Here is a 20,279-nt window from a genome sequence, read left to right on the forward strand (position 1 = left end):
TACAGAAGTGAGAGCTTATTACATCCTTGCTGTAGGCTGAAGCGAGTGGATGTTGATGTTGATATGAATTTATAGCCTTTAATAATTCTTGTTATTTTGATATATGATGGATGTTTTTCTGTATGGATAGCATGGATTGCAAATTGGGACGTATCTCTATTAATATCCAATTATTATTATTATTATTATTATTATTATTATTATAACTAGCTAAGCTTCTAGATACTATAAGCCCGAGGGCTTCAACTGGGAAAAATAGCCCAGTGAGGAAAGGAAATAAGGAAATAAATAAACGATATAAGAATAATGAACAATTAGAAAGAAATATTTTAAAAACAGTAACATTTAATGTATTTAAAATCTAACAACGAAAGTCCTACGTCTTAATTCCTCTACATGATACTTTTTTTTCCTTATCTGGAAATTTAGAGGTAGTTCATTTCAAGATAAAAGATATTTCTAGTCAAAGCAAAATACTAGATTAACATTTCCTTTTTTTTTTTTTTTTTTTTTTTTTTTTAACTCATGACGATGAATTAATAAGGCCACATTCATTTTCAGTAATGCATTTTGACTGCCTTCAGGAAATCTCACTGTAGCTGAGAAAAAAATAAAGTTTCTCAAGCACATACATTGTCACATTCTTACGCATACGCATTTTGACTTTCTACTCATCAGAGGTCACAGTTCCGAGAGCTCACACTTCCAGTCTCTTCATTATCCTTTTTTTTCAGTGGTCTGGAATTTCTAGCCAGGGCAGTAGATCCATTTTTGGCAGAAGGCCCCCTTTGCAGTGGACTCTAGGGTTTCTGAAAAAAAAAAATTGTCATATTTTATGATCTCTCAGTTTGTATAATCCTGAACTTAAAATTGAAATTGTAAAGAGTATAATTAATTAATTTTATTTATTTATTTTTTAATCATCTTGATCCATTCTTAATTCACAATTAGATGTTATTGTATGAAATTTGTGTGATTGGTTTTAGAGGTTAAAATGACACCAAATGTGAGAATACTGGTATGATTGATTAATTTGCATTATACAGCGCTGAATGGCCTTTGATACGCCAGTGCTTGGCTTGATGCCTAGATTTTATATTCAATTTAATCAATTTGTATATTCCAAGTATGTACCATCAATGCTTGCATAAAATCTGATTTGCATTCTTAATGAATTTCATTAGTTTCAAATGGTAAAATCATTCTACTCTTAGGTATACAAACGAACAGTAATTGCGCTCGTTACTTAGATAAATTTGAGATTTGCCAAAAAGTTCGGTAACAAACATTACAATCTTTTTTTTAGATTTATTTCAGAAGCTGGTCTTCTGAAAACTATTTAACTATTATAATGACTTCTTAACTTTTATGGTTTTAATTGAATTCTCTTTTATTTCTCATATATAATAAATGCTATCAGCGTCAATGACCTTAGATGTCAGGATGCCAGAAAACTTTAAATCAATCAATCAATATTTTCAAATATATCATCTTCCAAATCTTAAGTCAGACTTATAACGCTGTCTAGAGAGTATGTAAATACACTGTTAAAAATATGCCCTATAAAAACGGCAAAAATCCTGGAATAAATGTTGCCATGCATTTACCGCTTTAAAAACGGATACATTGACGTAAAGGAGTGGTCACCAACCCGTAAAAGATAATAACAAAGGATGGTAAAATTACGGTCACCTGTATTTTACTGAAATACGGCTCAAATTTTTATTTGATATATTTATTGGTATAGGAGTTATTGACCCCTCCGCCGAAAATATCAGCTGCTCCCCCCCCCACCACCCCGCTTCAAAATCTATGATTACGAAATGACTGGGCCACGGGTTGGGTGAGATATCTTTAAAAAAAATTTGGCATTTCATATAAGGTCACTCAATTCGTTCTCGGAAAAAATACGGCTGAGAACGATATATTCTTACGGAGAATTTCCGATTCAATTTAGGGGTTTCTTTAACAGTGTATTAAAACGCCTTTTATATTCAACACTCAATGTTAAGATGGTGTATTCATTCATTCATTAATGGGAAAATATTGCTTTTAAAATCCAAAGTTCACATGAAAATAAATCCAATACTTACATGTCGTGATCAACGAGGACCATCGGATATACCTGGATGGTTTTGATGTGGTCGGTGTTGTCACACAAGACCCTCGCCAAACTGGTTGCGCGAATCGATTCCAGCTGATCTGGCGAAAAAGACGGACACGGTTAAAGGTTAAAAGGTGTCTGGTTTCAGTTCTATCAGAATAGATGCTTATCAAAACGTCAGCCGGGCAAGCCCAACACTCCCACTGTGGTACCCTGCCACAGCAGTGGCCTCCACAGTAAAGGGCTTAAACTCACGGTCCTTAACTGGGATCGATCTGCTACCATGCGAATGCTAAGCAAACACGTTACTAGCCAGGAGGCTGTTAAAAATTTACCGTAAAAAAGGTAAAAATCCTGGAATAAGTGTTGCCAGGCATATATAATAGATTGTTAAAAATATGCCACAAAACGGTAAAAATCCTGTAATTAATGTTGACAGGCATTTACCGTTTTAAAAACGGATATATTGACGTAAAGGTCACCAACCCGTAAAAGATGATAACAAAGTAGGGTAGAAATTACGGTCGCCTGTATTTTACTGAAATGGTGCTGAGAACATTATATTTTTAAGAAAATTTTTCGATTAAAATAACGGTTTTTTTTTAACATTATAATTGAAATTTCAAGAAAAATTCGGAGCATTATATTTATGTTTGATAGAATAAAAAAATGAATCAATTGAGAGAAATTATAAAAGCTGGTTTGGAATGAAGAGGTCTTTTATATTAAAAGGTAAGCGCAAAGTCAATTAGTGATAAAATGAAAAATAAAAAGTCCAATGATATTTGTTAATATTGTGGATTACTGATTTGTTGCCAAAGACCAATCTATAAGTAAAATCATACTGGAAAATCCGTGATTTAAAGTGCATCAAATCTGAATTGAAAGCAACTTGAAATGAAGGAAGGAATACTTATAAACTTAAAAAATCCTTTTAAAAAAGTAATTTACAAAAAAAAAAAAAAAAAAAAAAAAAAAAAAAAAAAAAAACAATCAAGCTGAAATAGAACAACCAAAAACTGGCTCTGAATAAAGTCGTGGTCTTAATATTAAATGTAAAATAAATTGGTCTGCGAATTTACGGGCTGCCCTATAGTCAATTCTTTTTAGTGAGGCAGATTTGCACCGACTCGCAAGGGTGCCCTTTTAGCTCGAAAAAGTTTCCTGATTGCTAATTGGTTGAACGAGATAATTTTACCGATCAGATAGCACGAAACTTTTCCGAGCTAAAAGGGCACCGCTGCGAGTCAGTGCATATGCGCCTCATTAAATAAAATTGAGTATAGTGCAAGAGCCCGTGTCTTGTTATAGGCAAGGCGTTCTTAAACGAACAAACTGAGAGAAAAAAAAATGTTTTGGGAATATAAACGTAAAAGAATTAGATTTGAACTTAAATTGGTATTGAGAGAAAAAGGAAGTGAAATTGATACTCTGGAAAATACCTGTGCGGAAAGAAAACTGAAAAGAATCCCTACACTGAAAAATTGGAAAACTGGAAAGAATTTGCTATATAAGAAATGGCTTGTCTGAATAGAAAACGAAAACGAAGGTGACCTGATAGAAAATGCTGCCTTAAAACAACTTAAGAGGAATAAAAGCCAATCTATAAAGATTATGAGCATAAAAAGAATCGTTAGTGAAAAAAAAAAAATTATTCAATGGGTACCTTTGAAAAGAAATATGAGATGATACAGAATGAAAAATGATCTACCTATAGTCAATTTTTTTTAGCGAGGCAGATTTGCACCGACTCGCAGCGGTGCCCTTTTCGGTCGGAAAAGTTTCCTGATCGCTGATTGGTTGGACATGATAATTCTAACCAATCAGCGATCAGGAAACTTTTCCCAGCTAAAAGGGCACCGCTGCGAGTCGGTGCAAATGCGCCTCATTAAAAGAAATTGACTATAGAAAATATATAAGAAAATTCCTCTAGTGAAAAGATACTGACTTCGGAAAGTAAATAAGAATTAGATGATTTAGAATTCTAGATCGTCAACTAAGTAGAAATCTCTTACCAATGGTAAACGACGAAGGCTGTCCAGGAAGTTCGTACCAGTATCTGTCTCCTTTGCGCGTGCGTGCCATCTGGTGTGCTACTATGCAAGAGAATGTTGGCCCCAAAAGGGATCCTCTTAATGGTCGCTCAGAAACACCAGCGCTCCAGAGGTCAATGTCGTCCACGTGGCTGTTGATAATAGAACTATGAAGCATATCCACACTTTAATATTAGAACAACTGTATGTAGGATATCCACACTTTAATATCAGAACAACTGTATGTAGGATATCCACACTTTAATATTAGAACTACTGTATGTAGGATATCCACACTTTAATATCAGAACAACTGTATGAAGCATATCCACACTTTAGTACCAGAACAACTGTATGTAGCATATCCACATTTTAATATTAGAACAACTGTATGTAGCATATCCACACTTTAATATTAGAACTACTGCATGTAGCATATCCACACTTTAATATTAGAACAACTGTATGAAGCATATCCACACTTTAATATTAGGGATATGAAGCATATCCACACTTTGACATTAGGACTATGAAGCATATCCACACTCTGATATTAAACTATGAAGCATATCCACACTTTGATATTAAATCATGAAGCATATCCACTCTTTGATATTTGGGCTATGAAGCATATCCGCACTGTGATATTAGAACAACTGTATGAAGCATATCCTCACTTTGATATTAAAATATGATGCATATCTACGCTTTAATAGTAAAGGAAAGGGACAGTGACATTGCCCTATTAGACAGGACAATGCCCTACAGACTGACCATCTATACATATGAGGGCCAGGCAATGGCTGCTGATGACTCAGCAGATAGACCTTTAGGCTCCCCCAAACCCCCCATCCTTAGCTCACAACGATGGTAAGGTTGCAGCGACCAAAGTAACCTACGAGTTTGAGCAGGACATGAACCCTAGTCTGGCGATTTCCAGTCAGGGACGTTTCCGGAACCCCAGACGCTACTGGATCTTATCTTACCTATACAGTGTACTGTATTTGTAGGCTGTCATGTTAGTCATATATTTGGCCAAGTCGTCGAAACTGTGAACATGAGGTAGACCACACCATTTCCTGTCAACAGAGATGGAGTCGTTTGATTTTTTTACTTTTATTATGTTCGTGTGATAATTTTGAAATTACAGAAGAAAACTGCAGAAAATAAAAAGCTTTTTATTAAGTCTACTTCATGTATTTGGCCAAGTCATCGAAACTGTCATGAGAAATAGATTTATTTGATTTATTACTATTCTTTTATTCCTTTATTTTTTTTTAATTACTGAAGAAAGCTGCTGAAAATTTAAAGCCTTATAATAAATCTACTTCTACAATTCTAATGATAATAATCACAAATATACAAACTTTTATATTAAATTTCCTATACAAATCTAATTCCTTTAACCACAAGGCTTGAGAGTATCAAGTTAATGTATTTTTTCACTGTTTACTATACCTGTATGTAGTGTATCCAGGAATTCCAAATTCTCGCCCTCTCTGGAGGTTTAATGAAACCAGATCCAGTCCGAAATGTTCTCCAGGTTCCTCAAACAGGTGGTTTGTAACCTACGAGAAATTTACATAAGTGGGGTGATTATTGATTGTTTATATCAGGCGTATGACATACAGTATATATATATATATATATATATATATATATTTATTTATTTATGTATATATATATATATACACATACATATATATACACGTGTGTATATATGTATATATATACTGTATATTCTTACAAAGCTGGTCTAACATGAGAGTAGATTATTTTATTCCCGTATTTCATTTGTGTATTGAAGAGTCGTATAGCCAGCTCATAAGGTGTGTCCCACTCATGTAGGATTAAGTAAATGTGTGTAAATTACATAAGACTGTCGTCATTTATTTAGTTGTATTTTCATTCAGTTCCGTATATGTAAATTTTCGTCATTTTAAAGAATTAAGTTTTCATTTCACGTAGTTTTGATACAAAGTCTTATGTAAGCTTGTTAAAAGGTATGCTGTATGACACACACGCTAGGGATTGCATCATGTTTCAACCATGATGCCACTAGACCATGGCCCCCGATTCCAGAAGGCCGAATTGGAAGATTCGAGAATGAATTAAGTTGATATACAACAAGCATAGCAATGCATAGGAGACAGAGAGATCCAGCCTGACCCTCTGAAAGAACCAACGTCCGGCAGTCCTCTCTCCAGCATCTATCCAGCCACTGCGGATTTCCTCTAAAGCATGCATAGTGTTTCCTCTCAAACGTGAATAGTTATTTCTTTGCAATGTATGCCATGTATAGTGTTGTTCAAACGTTGGTAATATAATCATGTGTTTAATTCAAAAGTGTGTTAATGTAAGTAAATTTATATTGTAAAGTTTTTGTAACTGGCCCTGTGTAATTAGGTTAAACAATGAAGTGTATTTATTTTGCTTAACCGTTTGGTAACCTTGTGTGAGCCCAAAGGACATAAGAGTAACAGTTACGTATACTGTATGTAAGTACAAATTGGATTTATTTTTATAGCGTTAAAGTGTCAACTTTTTCATTAATTGTCAAAATTGAATATTTTTATTAGTTAATTTCTATCGAAACAAGGACCAAGGAAGGCCAGGCAACTGCTGCTGATAACTCAGCAGACAGAGCTGTAGGCTCCCCCAAACCCACCATCCTTAGCTCACAAGAAAGGTTAAGGTGCAGTGACTAAAGGAACTAACGTGTTCACCAGTCAGGGACGTTACCGCATCGGCCACCATAACCAAAACCTTGTTGACAGGTTTTAACGTCTACATACCTCTTGGGTGATGGAGTCATCCATTGCCTGAGCGGGTTGGTTCATGAAACCAACGTAGTACTGATCTAAAAATCCAGGTCTGTACAGATCCCAGGGCTGTCTGATTAACTTGCTTAGTCGAGTCGAACCTGTGGAAGTAAACCCGCATTACTTATATACGATTTTTATCTGTAAGAAACATCCAATTATATATATTTTGAATTGAAAGGAAAAAAATTATCTACAATAACAATCAGTTTGTCCTCGTCTCTCTGAATTTTGAATTAGATGAAAGGCTAGTTTTGTGTTTTTGATTGATAGGCCAAGTAAAATTATAATCTTAACTCCTCGATTACTTTGTTTCTAAACTTTTATGTAAATCACTTTTACATTCAGATTGACTGAAAATGTTGGTGATGCCCTATCGAATCAAAATGATTAAATCCAGAAATTAAAGAGGTCGTTTTAGCTATTACACACGTATGTATATATGTAAATATATTGTATATACACAGTATATTTATATGTATATATGCGTGTATATATGTATACACATGCATACCGCAGATGTATGAGTGTATATATACGGGTATTTATGTAAATATATTTATGTATATATATATATATATATATATATGTGTGTGTGTGTGTGTGTGTGTGTGTGTGAGTATAGACATTAATATAGATATCCGTATACATACATGCATACATACATACATACATACACACACACACACATATATATATATATATATATATATATATATATATATATATATGTATATGTATATATATATATATATATACATATATATATATATACGTATGTGTACTATATGTAATGTGTATGTATACATATATGTCTGTAGCATACATGTGTACATAGCAAAAACAAAAAAATGCACAGATTACGTAATAATATGAAGTGCTCCCCACCTATGAACTTGTGATCTGAACTCCACCTTTCTACCGACGAAGGAAGTAACGAATGGCCAAACCGGAAGGCAGCCGCAACGAAGGCAGCTGTCATGGACGGATCGGTGTCGGGGTCATAACCATCCCAGAATCCCTGAGGAAGACATGACACTTCAGAAAAAGTGAGGAAGACGTGACACTTCAGAAAAAAGTGAGGAAGAAGCGATGCTTAAGAAAAAGTGAGGAAGACGTGACACTTCAGAAAAAGTGGGAAGACGTGAGACTCAAGAAAATTTGAGGAAGAAGTGACACTTAAGAAAAAGTGAAGAAGAATTGACGCTTCAGAAAAAGTGAGGAAGACGTGACACTTCAGAAAAAGTGAGGAAGACGTGAGACTTAAGAAAAAGTGATTAACAAGTGATGCTTCAGAAAAAAGTGAGCAAGAAGTGACTCTTAAGAAAAAGTAAGGAAGAAATGACGCCTTAGAAAAAGTGAGGAAGATGTGACACTTCAGAAAAAGTGAGGAAGAAGTGACACTTATGAAAAAGTGAGGAAGAAGTGACTCTTAAGAAAAAGTAAGGAAGAAATGACGCTTTAGAAAAAGTGAGGAAGATGTGACACTTCAGAATAAGTGAGGAAGAATTGACACTTCAGAAAAAGTGAGGAAGACGTGACACTTCAAAAAAAGTGAGGAAGACGTGAGACTTAAGAAGAAGTGAGGAGCAAGTGACGCTTCAGAAAAAGTGAGGAAGAAGTGACAATTATGAAAAAGTGAGGAAGAATTGACGCTTCAGAAAAAGTGAGGAAGACGTGACACTTCAGAAAAAGGGAGGAAAAAGTGACACTTCAGAAAAAGTTAGGAAAAATCGACGCTTAAGAAAAAGTGAGGAAGATGTGACACTAAAGAAAAAGTGAGGAAGAATTGACGCTTCAGAAAAAGTGAGGAAGACTTGACACTTCAGAAAAAGGGAGGAAAAAGTGACACTTCAGAAAAAGTTAGGAAAAATCGACGCTTAAGAAAAAGTGAGGAAGATGTGACACTAAAGAAAAAGTGAGGAAGACGTGAGACTTAAGAAAAAGTGAGGAACAAGTGATGCTTCAGAAAAAGTGAGGAAGAAGTGACAATTATGAAAAAGTGAGGAAGAATTGACGCTTCAGAAAAAGTGAGGAAGACGTGACACTTCAGAAAAAGGGAGGAAAAAGTGACACTACAGAAAAAGTGAGGAAGGCATGACACTACAGAAAAAGTGAGGAAGAAGTGACACTTAAGAAAATGTGAGGAAGAAATGACACTTCAGAAAAAGTGAGGAAGATGTGAAACTACAGAAAAAGTGAGGAAGTAGTGACGCTTCAGAAAAAGTGATGAAAACGTGACACTTTAGAAAAAGTGCGGAAGAAGTGACGCTTCAGAAAAAGTGAGGAAGATGTGACACTTCAGAAAAAGTGAGGAAGAAGTGACGCTTCAGAAAAAGTGAGGAATATGTGAGACTTCAGTAAAAGTGAGGAAGTGACACTTAAGAAAAAGTGAGGAAGATGTGAGACTTCAGTAAAAGTGAGGAAGAAGTGACACTTTAGAAAAAGTGATGAAAACGTGACACTAGAAAAAGTGCAGAAGAAGTGACGCTTCAGAAAAAGTGAGGAAGATGTGACACTTCAGAAAAAGTGAGGAAGATGTGACACTTTAGAAAAAGTAAGGAATAAGTGACACTTAAGAAAAACTTTAGAAAAAATGAGGAAGCTATGAAGATGTGCCACTTACAAAAAAAATGTGATGCTTAAGAAAAAGTGAGGAAGACATGAAACTTAAGAAAAAGTGAGGAAGACGTGATACTTAAGAAAATGTGAGGATGAGGTGACACTTGAGAAAAAGTGAGGAAGACGTGACACTTCAGTAAAAGTGATCAGTAAGACATGAAACATGAAACGGACACTTCAAGTGACTCCTCAGCATTATAGGGCAATTTGAAAGGCACTGTTCATAGAGAGAGAGAGAGAGAGAGAGAGAGAGAGAAGAGAGAGAGAGAGAGAGAGAGAGAGAGAGAGAGAGAGAGAGAGAGAGAGAGAATTTTATATTAAAGACGTCACAGCGAAACCTTAGAATTGCCTTGATTTAGCCAAGGGATGTTAATAGAATAGACTTGGCTATTTTAGATTTAGGATCTTAAGATTAACTGGATGGTTCAATATTAATACTGTTATGATTGTATTCAAGTGAAATCTGAAAACTGAAAAATAATTGGTTAGAATCCTTCATTGTGAAAGAGAAAATTAAAACTATAATTATCTCTGGCTCAGAGTCAGGTTAATACACAGTCTCTCTCTCTCTCTCTCTCTCTCTCTCTCTCTCTCTCTCTCTCTCTCTCTCTCTCTCTCTCTCTCTCTCTCTATCACTTATAAATACATTTTTCCATTCTTTATTCAGTTCTTCATTTATTTCTGACCATTTTATATTCTTACTGTAAAAGTTATATTTTCCATATCCTTCCCAAAGTTTTGTGCTTTTATTAATTCTGTGATCACTTGCTTTGGAATGAACTATCAATTCTATGACATTGTGGTCTGAAATTCCCGTGTTATACACTATTATTTCTTTAACATAATGAGGTGAATTATGTTAAAGAAATAATAGTGTATAACACGGGAATTTCAGACCACAATGTCATAGAATTGATAGTTCATTCCAAAGCAAGTGATCACAGAATTAATAAAAGCACAAAACTTTGGGAAGGATATGGAAAATATAACTTTTACAGTAAGAATATAAAATGGTCAGAAATAAATGAAGAACTGAATAAAGAATGGAAAAATGTATTTGTAAGTGATAATATACAGGTAAATACGGACATACTGTACAAAATACTGGAGAAAATTGTTGAAAAATATGTACCGAAAAAAAACAATAAACAAAAGACGTGCATACCAAGAGACAGAAGGATCTTATTTCAGAAAATTAGAAAGTGGAAGAAAAATCTTGCAAAAGAAAAAAATGTGTGGAAAATGAGGGAAATAAAATGTAAGATAGAAAATGCAGAACAAAAGATTATACAGTCGAAAGAAAATGAAAAAAGGGACTTAGAAGAAAGGACACTTCAAAATATAAAAAGAAACCCCAAAGTACTTTACTCCTATGCAAAAAAGATGAATAAAAGGAGAATAGAAATAGGCCCTCTAAGAATTGAAGGACGGCTAACGAATGAAAAAAAGGAAATATGCAACATATTAGCAGAAAAATATAAGAGTGAGTTCACGCCAAGAATTGCGAATGAAAATAATGAAACAGAAATGAGAGAAGAAAATGTCGAATATCTAACGGATATAGATATTAATGAAGCAGATATTGTCACGGCTATAAACGAAATTAAAAATGGATCGGCAGCCGGACCAGATGGAGTTCCAGCGATTTTGTTAAAAAAAACTGCAAACACTATCGCGAAGCCGCTTGCAATACTGCTAAGACAGAGTATAGATATGAGCGAGATATATGTTAAACATAGATTAGCTTATATAACCCCTATCTTCAAAAGTGGATCAAGACTAGAGGCAAGCAATTATAGACCTGTTAGTCTAACATCACATATTATGAAAGTGTATGAGAGGGTAATAAAAAAGAAAATAATGAACCATTTGGTCAAAAATAATTTGTTTAATATGGGTCAACACGGTTTCGTACCTGGAAAAAGTACACAGACCCAACTGATAGCACACTATGAAAACATATACAATAATATGATAAATGAAAAAGACACAGATGTGATCTATCTAGATTTTGCAAAAGCCTTTGACAAGGTAGACCATAACATATTGGAGAAAAAAATGAGAAAGCATAATATTGTGGGAAAGATAGGAAAATGGGTAAAAGAATTCCTGCAAAACAGAAAACAGATAGTGGTTGCAAGTGACGAGAAATCAGATGAAGCCCAGGTAATATCTGGTGTGCCCCAAGGTACGGTATTAGCTGCACTGCTATTTGTTATTATGATCTCAGACATAGACTGTGATGTTGAAAACTCCGTAGTGAGAAGTTTCGCCGATGACACAAGAATAAGTAGAGAAATTACTTGTGATGAAGATAGGAACTCACTACAAAGAGATCTAAACAAAATATATGAATGGGCGGAGATAAATAGGATGGTATTTAACTCCGATAAATTCGAATCAATAAATTATGGAAACAGAGAAGGAATGGTGTATGCATACAAGGGACCTAATAATGAGACAATCACAAACAAGGAAGCAATTAAAGACCTTGGTGTAATTTCAAATAGGAATATGTTATGCAACGACCAAATAGCAACACTGTTGGCTAAATGTAAAGCAAAAATGGGAATGTTATTCAGACACTTTAAAACAAGAAAAGCTGAACACATGATAATGCTTTACAAAACTTATGTGCGTAGTACACTCGAGTACTGCAATGTGATATGGTACCCACACTACCAAAAGGATATTGCGCAAATAGAGAGTGTACAAAGGTCCTATACTGCTAGAATAGAAGAAGTTAAGGACCTTGACTACTGGGAAAGACTGCAATTTTTAAAACTATACAGTCTAGAAAGGAGAAGAGAACGCTACATGATAATACAAGCATGGAAGCAAATAGAAGGAATTGCTGAAAACATCATGGAGCTTAAAATATCAGAAAGAGCAAGCCGAGGTAGATTAATAGTGCCAAAAAGCATTCCAGGTAAACTGAGAAAGGCGCACAGGACATTAATCCACTACGCACCAGCATCGATAATGCAGCGACTATTTAATGTGCTGCCAGCTCATCTAAGAAACATATCAGGAGTGAGCGTAGATGTGTTTAAGAATCAGCTCGATAAATACCTAAGATGCATCCCAGACCATCCAAGACTGGAAGATGCAAAATACACCGGAAGATGCATTAGCAACTCTCTGGTGGATATACGAGGTGCCTCACACTGAGGGACCTGGGGGAACCCAAACAAAAAATAAGGCAATAAGGTAAGGCACGGTACCTTGTGATGCTGATGTACAGGAGAACTTTGATGTCTCTCTCTCTCTTTCTCTGACACTGTACTTTGTGTTGCTAATGTACAGGAAAACTTTGCAATATCTCTCTCTCTCTCTCTCTCTCTCTCTCTCTCTCTCTCTCTGACACGGTACTTTGTGATGCTAATGTACAGGAGAACTTTGAAATATCTCTCTCTCTCTCTCTCTCTCTCTCTCTCTCTCTCTCTCTCTGACACGGTACTTTGTGATGCTAATGTACAGGAGAACTTTGCAGTATCTCTCTCTCTCTCTCTCTCTCTCTCTCTCTCTCTCTCTCTCTCTCTCTCTCTCTCTCTCTCTCTCTCTCTCTCTAACACGGTACCTTGTGATGCTAATGTACAGGAGAACTTTGCAGTATCTCTCTCTCTCTCTCTCTCTCTCTCTCTCTCTCTCTCTCTCTCTCTAACACGGTACCTTGTGATGCTAATGTACAGGAGAACTTTGAAGTATCTCTCTCTCTCTCTCTCTCTCTCTCTCTCTCTCTCTCTCTGACAGGGTACTTTGTGATGCTAATGTACAGCAGAACTTTGTAGTATCTCTCTCTCTCACTCTCTCTCTCTCTCTCTTCTCTCTCTCTCTCTCTCTCTCTCTCTCTCTCTCTCTCTCTCTCTCTCTCTCTCTCTCTCTCTCTTTCATCAGATTCGTTGGTAGAGGAAAAAGAAGCTAATCCCTAAAACCAAAAAATAGCTTTTGAAATTAATTAAAAGGTCTGGCAGTGTTCTCAGACTTTTACATCCCCACCCGCTTCCGGTTAATTAATGAGGCTATGGGTGACCCTTTAATGACCTATTTTGTCACTGGATAAAATATTGAGGTTCATATTGAAAGGCTGAATCAACCTCTGTTATCAGTCTGGTTTGAAGAGAGCAGAAGTTTCCTTTCCTTAAGAGTTGGTGAAGGGGAAAGACCTTACTGCAATGATTAGAGGAGATTTATTTTGTTGTGTGTGGTTTTATGGTCGTTAACTATTAGTTTTAGCAAACAATGATGAGAGATAATCATACATACACACACACATAGGCACGTTTATATATATATATATATATATTATATATATATATATATATATATATTATACTGTATACATATACATTTATGTAATATATATATATATATATATATATATATATATATATATTATACAGTATACATATACATTTATGTATATATATATATATATATATATATGCATATATATAATATATATATATGTATATTTATATATATATATATATGTATATATATAAATGTATTTATATATATAAATGTATATATATATACATATATATATATATATATATATATATATATATATATATATATAGTATGTATGTGTATGTACACGCTCGTATGTTTTCATACACCCAAATACATACTGATGCACAATACGAAACGGACACCATCGTGAGAGGCCCATTGTTGTCTCCCTTGTTTAGTATATTCACATATTCCTCGAACAATGGCTTCGGATTTTCGCGTCTTTTACACTTTGGGGGGAACTTGGCATTTACAATACCTGCTCCTGAAGGATGATGTCGAACTTGGCCATGACTTCTTCTCCCAAAAGTTGTGGAAGAAACTCGTTGAATGTTATGTGTTGGATCTGAGCAATGACGATGCGCCTGGATTCCTGGTAAATAGATGGAGAAGAAAAATAGATAACCTATTGATTAGAGGATCGAGTTTGAAAGTGATGAAGAAGAACAGACAACTGATTGATAAGAGGTTCAAATGTTGAAGTGAAGAAGAAGAACAGACAACTGATTGATTAGAGGATCGAGTTTGGAGGTGATCAAGAAGAACAGACAACCGATTGATTAGAGGTTCGAATGTAGAAGTGAGGAAGAAGAACAGACCAAAAATTGATTAGAGGTTCGAATGTGGAAGTGAGGAAGAAGAAGAACTGACAACCAATTGATTAAAGGTTCGAATGTAGAAGTGAAGGAGAAGAAAAACAGACAACTGACTGATTATAGGTTCGAATGTAGAAGTGAAGGAGAAGAAAAACAGACAACTGACTGATTATAGATTCGAATGTAGAAGTGATTTAGAAGATGAACAGACAACCGATTGAGTAGAGGTTCGAATGTAGAAGTGAATTTCTGAGCGGTAGATTTTTCGATTTTATAAACGAATCGTTTTTCTGTATTTTTTTCTCAGATAAAATCCTGTTGATAAATCTCCTTTGTCAAGCAAAACCTGTCTTGGAAATTTCCATCTTCTTATCAATGAAATATATCGATAAAGCGGTTTATAATTATAAAAACTGCCTAGGTAGTAGGTTGGCCAGGGTACCGGCCACCTGTTGAGTTACTACCCCTAGAGAGTTATGGGATCTTTTGACTGGCCAGATGGTACTACATTGGATCCTTCTCTCTGGTTACGGTTCATTTCCCCTTTGCCTACACACATCCACACTGAATGGTCTGGCCAATTTTTTTACACATTCTCCTGTCCTCATACACCTGACAACACAGATTACCAAACAATTCTTCTTCACCCAAGGGGTTATTGCACTAATTGTTCAGTGGCCACTTTCCTCTTGGTAAGGGTAGAAGAGACTCTTTAACTATGGTAACTGCTTTTTTTAGGAGAAGAATACTCCAAAATCAAACCATTGTTCTCTAATCTTGGGAAGTGCCATAGCCTCTGTACCATGGTCTTCCACTGTCTTGGGTTAGAGTTCTCTTGCTTGAGGGTACGCTTGGGCTAACTATTCTATCTTATTTCTCTTCCTCTTGTTTTGTTAAAGTTTTTATATTTTATAGGGGAGATATTTATTTTAATGTTATTACTCTTCTTAAAATATTCTATTTTCCCTTTTTCCTTTCCTCATTGGGCTATTTTCCCTGTTGGAACCTCTAGGTTTATAGCATCCTGCTTTTCCAACTAGGGTTATAGCTTAGCTAGTAATAATGATAATAAGGATAATAATAGTAAGTTTCTTTATCCCACTTTATAAAATCTCTTATATTCAATTGTATGAATAAAGATCTTTAACTATATCTATCAGTTTTATAATAAATACATTTAGATAACTTCTCATTATTATTGCCTGATAATTACCAGCATTTAGTAATATTTAATGTGTAATAAATCAATCTAACTTTTCTAATTATCAGGTATATCCAACCTTATAAATTGTTCCTTTATATAATCAGTTACATGAAAATCCCTTAAAAGATTACATAATACCTTTAGATATAGCTTCTATTCTTTCAGAAATCTATGGAAATATAATTTCCTGATAGACATATATATATATATATATATATATATATATATATATACATATATATATATATATATATATATATAAATATTCTTATTTAACAGCCGATTGCGTTCAACACACTGATCTTAAACCATATAACTCATTACGTAAAATCCCTTAAATAAATCATCTTATTTCTTGGATAATCCCATTAAATCCTCTCAGTGTCTGATAAATCCCACCTGGTAAAGCCTCTCGTCGTCCCAATGAGGATTTAGAAGCCCCAGAAATTTTGCAATCCGGTTGTGTTCCCGAAACCACAATGTGTGCATTGTTGTCAATATCAGCTGTTCGTTGACTCGGATCTCGCCTGGAATGAAAAAGAGATCATGATATAAGGATAGGTCTAGTTGGGGAAAATAGGAAATTGAAATGGTTTAGTTGGGGGAAATAAGAAATTGGAAAGGTCTAGTTGGGAAAAATAGGAAATTGGAAAAGTCTAGTAGGGAAAAATAGGAAATTGGAATAGTTTAGTTTGGGGAAATAGGAAATTGGAAAGGTTTACTTGGGAAAAAGGGAAAATAGGAAATTAAAAAGGTGTTGAGAAAATATGAAATCGAAAAGGTCTAGTTGGGGAAAATAGGGAATCAAAAAGGTCTAGTTGCTTAAATAGGAAATTGAAAAGGTCTACTTAGGTTAAAGGAAAAATAGGAAATTAAAAATGTGTTGGGAAAAATAGGAAATGGAAAATGTCGTTGAGAAAATAGGAAATTGGAATGGTTTAGTTGAGAGAAATAGGAAATGGAAAATGTCTAGTTTGGAGATGCTAGTTTGGAGAAATAGGAAATTGAAAATGCGTTGGCATTATATAATAATAGGAGCTGCCAATTTCCTTTCGCTAGCAGGAAGGAATTGTGTTTTGACTGAGATGGTTATGTGCTTTGTACTATATACTATATACTATATACTATATATATATATATATATATATATATATATATATATATATATATATGTGTGTGTGTGTGTGTGTATATTTATTTATATATATATATATATATATATATATATATATATATATATATATATATATATATGTATATATATATACACACACACACACACACACATATATATATATATATATATATATATACATATATATACACACACATATATACATATATATATATATATATATATATATATATATATATATATATATATTATAGGTCCCCTTCTACACAGCTGTACTAGCTACGGGCACCCACTTCTACGTTGGTTTGCTATGAGCAATCAAACAAAAGTCATCCACCATCACCAACAATGGCCAGCGTGATGATGAAATGGCAAAAGCCCAGACATGAATAAGGTCATGTCTGAGGCCTTTGTCCTGCAGTGGACTAGAAACGGCTGCATTTCTTATCGTTGTATATTACAGCTAATATTATACACGGTCTAATGAAACCCATATGGATATTCTGACCAGTGAAAGAAGCCATTTTGAAACCAAATATCGTGAGATATCACTTTAGGAATTCAAAATGTTCCACTGGAAAGCTGTGGCTACTACTAACTTGTACAGTTGGCTTCATTAATTCCGGTACACCTCAGTGGAATTGATGTTATGCAAATAACAATACATTTCTCTACAAAACTGCGTAAAATTATAAAAAAATGGTTTTGATCACGTGTTTATAAGTTTTGAGGACTGTGTTTTCCTGGCAGCGTTGCTAATATTTTCCCTTTAGCTAAACAAAGTTACAATGTAGAGGTGCCAAATGTCTCCCTAGCGTCCCGTGAAGTGTAATGGAATTAATGAAGCCAACTGTACCATTACCTTATAGTTAGACTACTACTACTACTACTACTACTACTACTACTCACCTGCATCAAAACAAAGCTGATTGGTACAGATGTCTCCTTAGCGTCCCGTGAAGTATACCGGAATTAATGAAGCTAACTGTACCATTACCTTGTAGTTAGACTGCTACTACTACTACTACTACTACTACTACTACTACTCACCTGCATCAAAACAAAGCTGATTGGTACAGATGTCTCCTTGGCGTCCCGTGAAGTGTACCGGAATTAATGAAGCTAACTGTACCATTACCTTGTAGTTAGACTGCTACTACTACTACTACTACTACTACTACTACTACTACTCACCTGCATCAAAACAAAGCTGATTGGTACAGATGTCTCCTTAGCGTCCCGTGAAGTATACCGGAATTAATGAAGCTAACTGTACCATTACCTTGTAGTTAGACTGCTACTACTACTACTACTACTACTACTACTACTACTACTACTCACCTGCATCAAAACAAAGCTGATTGGTACAGATGTCTCCTTAGCGTCCCGTGAAGTATACCGGAATTAATGAAGCTAACTGTACCATTACCTTGTAGTTAGACTGCTACTACTACTACTACTACTACTACTACTACTACTACTACTCACCTGCATCAAAACAAAGCTGATTGGTACAGATGTCTCCTTAGCGTCCCGTGAAGTATACCGGAATTAATGAAGCTAACTGTACCATTACCTTGTAGTTAGACTGCTACTACTACTACTACTACTACTACTACTACTACTACTACTACTCACCTGCATCAAAACAAAGCTGATTGGTACAGATGTCTCCTTAGCGTCCCGTGAAGTATACCGGAATTAATGAAGCTAACTGTACCATTACCTTGTAGTTAGACTGCTACTACTACTACTACTACTACTACTACTACTACTACTACTACTCACCTGCATCAAAACAAAGCTGATTGGTACAGATGTCTCCTTAGCGTCCCGTGAAGTATACCGGAATTAATGAAGCTAACTGTACCATTACCTTGTAGTTAGACTGCTACTACTACTACTACTACTACTACTACTACTCACCTGCATCAAAACAAAGCTGATTGGTACAGATGTCTCCTTAGCGTCCCGTGAAGTATACCGGAATTAATGAAGCTAACTGTACCATTACCTTGTAGTTAGACTGCTACTACTACTACTACTACTACTACTACTACTACTACTACTCACCTGCATCAAAACAAAGCTGATTGGTACAGATGTCTCCTTAGCGTCCCGTGAAGTGTACCGGAATTAATGAAGCTAACTGGTACCATTACCTTATAGTTAGACTACTACTACTACTATTTCTACTACTACTACTACTACTACTACTACTACTACTACTACTACTCACCTGCATCAAAACAAAGCTGATTGGGCGATGTCCTGGTACACCCTTCGTCAGGAATGTCTGTCTTGGTAGGCAACAGTTCCCGAAGACCCAGATCGGCGAAGGCGTCATTCATACGCATCAAACCGTCATGGAGGGCGCGCAAGCTCCTACAGGATTTAAAAGGATTATTTTACGTTATAGTAATCCTTCTGTACATTCACTCGCACACATAGGCTATGGAATATTAATCCTACTTCAGTTTTCCACGACTTTATTTTCTTATCAGAGATTTTGTGTATGAACCTCAGAAGGGGATTAGTGCTAACACTCGGGCATACTATTCTCTCTTATTTCTCTTCCTCTTTTTTTTTTAAATTTTTATAGTTTATACAGGAAATATTTATTCTAATGCTGTTACTGTTCTAAAGATATTTTATTTTTCCTTGTTTCCTTTCCTCACTGGGCTATTTTCCCTGCCGGTGTCCCTGGGCTTATAGCATCCTACTTTTCCAACTAGGGTTGTCGCTTAATAAGTAAAATATATATATAATGTATATATATATATATATATATATATATATATATATATATATATATATATATATATATATCTATCTATCTATCTATATATATATATATATATATATATATATATATATATATATATATATATATATATATATATACGTATATATATACACACGCACACACACATATATATATATATATATATATATATATATATATATATATCGTCTCTTCAACTCCAAGCTGCACCCACTTTTGAGCCATCTACTTCACTTCAATGATGTCCTTTCTTCTATCTCTCTCTTCAACATATTTTAAATTTTACTTCACTGAATGGCCTCCCAACCCCGTCGCCCGGTCATATGCGTCAGTTTCCATACCCCTAATCGCACTGGGTAAAATCTTAAAGATTTTCCTTGCCATTTTTTTTTTCTATCCTTCCTCTGGTCTGGGCAGAATAAAGGTATAGTCAATTTTTTTTAATGAGGCGCATTTGCACCGA

General features: G+C 34.9%; 1 protein-coding gene across 1 annotated transcript in view; it reads right to left on the reverse strand.

Annotated features, from left to right (window-relative positions):
• Positions 1-509: 509 nt before the first annotated feature.
• LOC137640514 (peroxidase-like) overlaps positions 510-20,279 on the reverse strand; it is a 51,070-nt gene continuing 31,300 nt past the window's right edge. Inside the window, exons 9-18 of the mRNA XM_068373040.1 lie at positions 19,271-19,416; positions 16,296-16,423; positions 14,356-14,469; positions 7,848-7,980; positions 6,933-7,060; positions 5,596-5,705; positions 5,124-5,216; positions 4,120-4,289; positions 2,094-2,202; positions 510-809 (exon numbers count right to left, since the gene is read on the reverse strand). Of these exons, the coding sequence (XP_068229141.1) occupies positions 731-809; positions 2,094-2,202; positions 4,120-4,289; positions 5,124-5,216; positions 5,596-5,705; positions 6,933-7,060; positions 7,848-7,980; positions 14,356-14,469; positions 16,296-16,423; positions 19,271-19,416 (1,210 nt within the window). The 3' untranslated portion in view covers positions 510-730. The remainder of the gene's footprint in view (positions 810-2,093; positions 2,203-4,119; positions 4,290-5,123; positions 5,217-5,595; positions 5,706-6,932; positions 7,061-7,847; positions 7,981-14,355; positions 14,470-16,295; positions 16,424-19,270; positions 19,417-20,279) is intronic.

This window comes from Palaemon carinicauda, chromosome 5 (genome assembly GCF_036898095.1).
Source record: "Palaemon carinicauda isolate YSFRI2023 chromosome 5, ASM3689809v2, whole genome shotgun sequence".
Taxonomy (NCBI): Eukaryota; Metazoa; Arthropoda; class Malacostraca; order Decapoda; family Palaemonidae; genus Palaemon; species Palaemon carinicauda.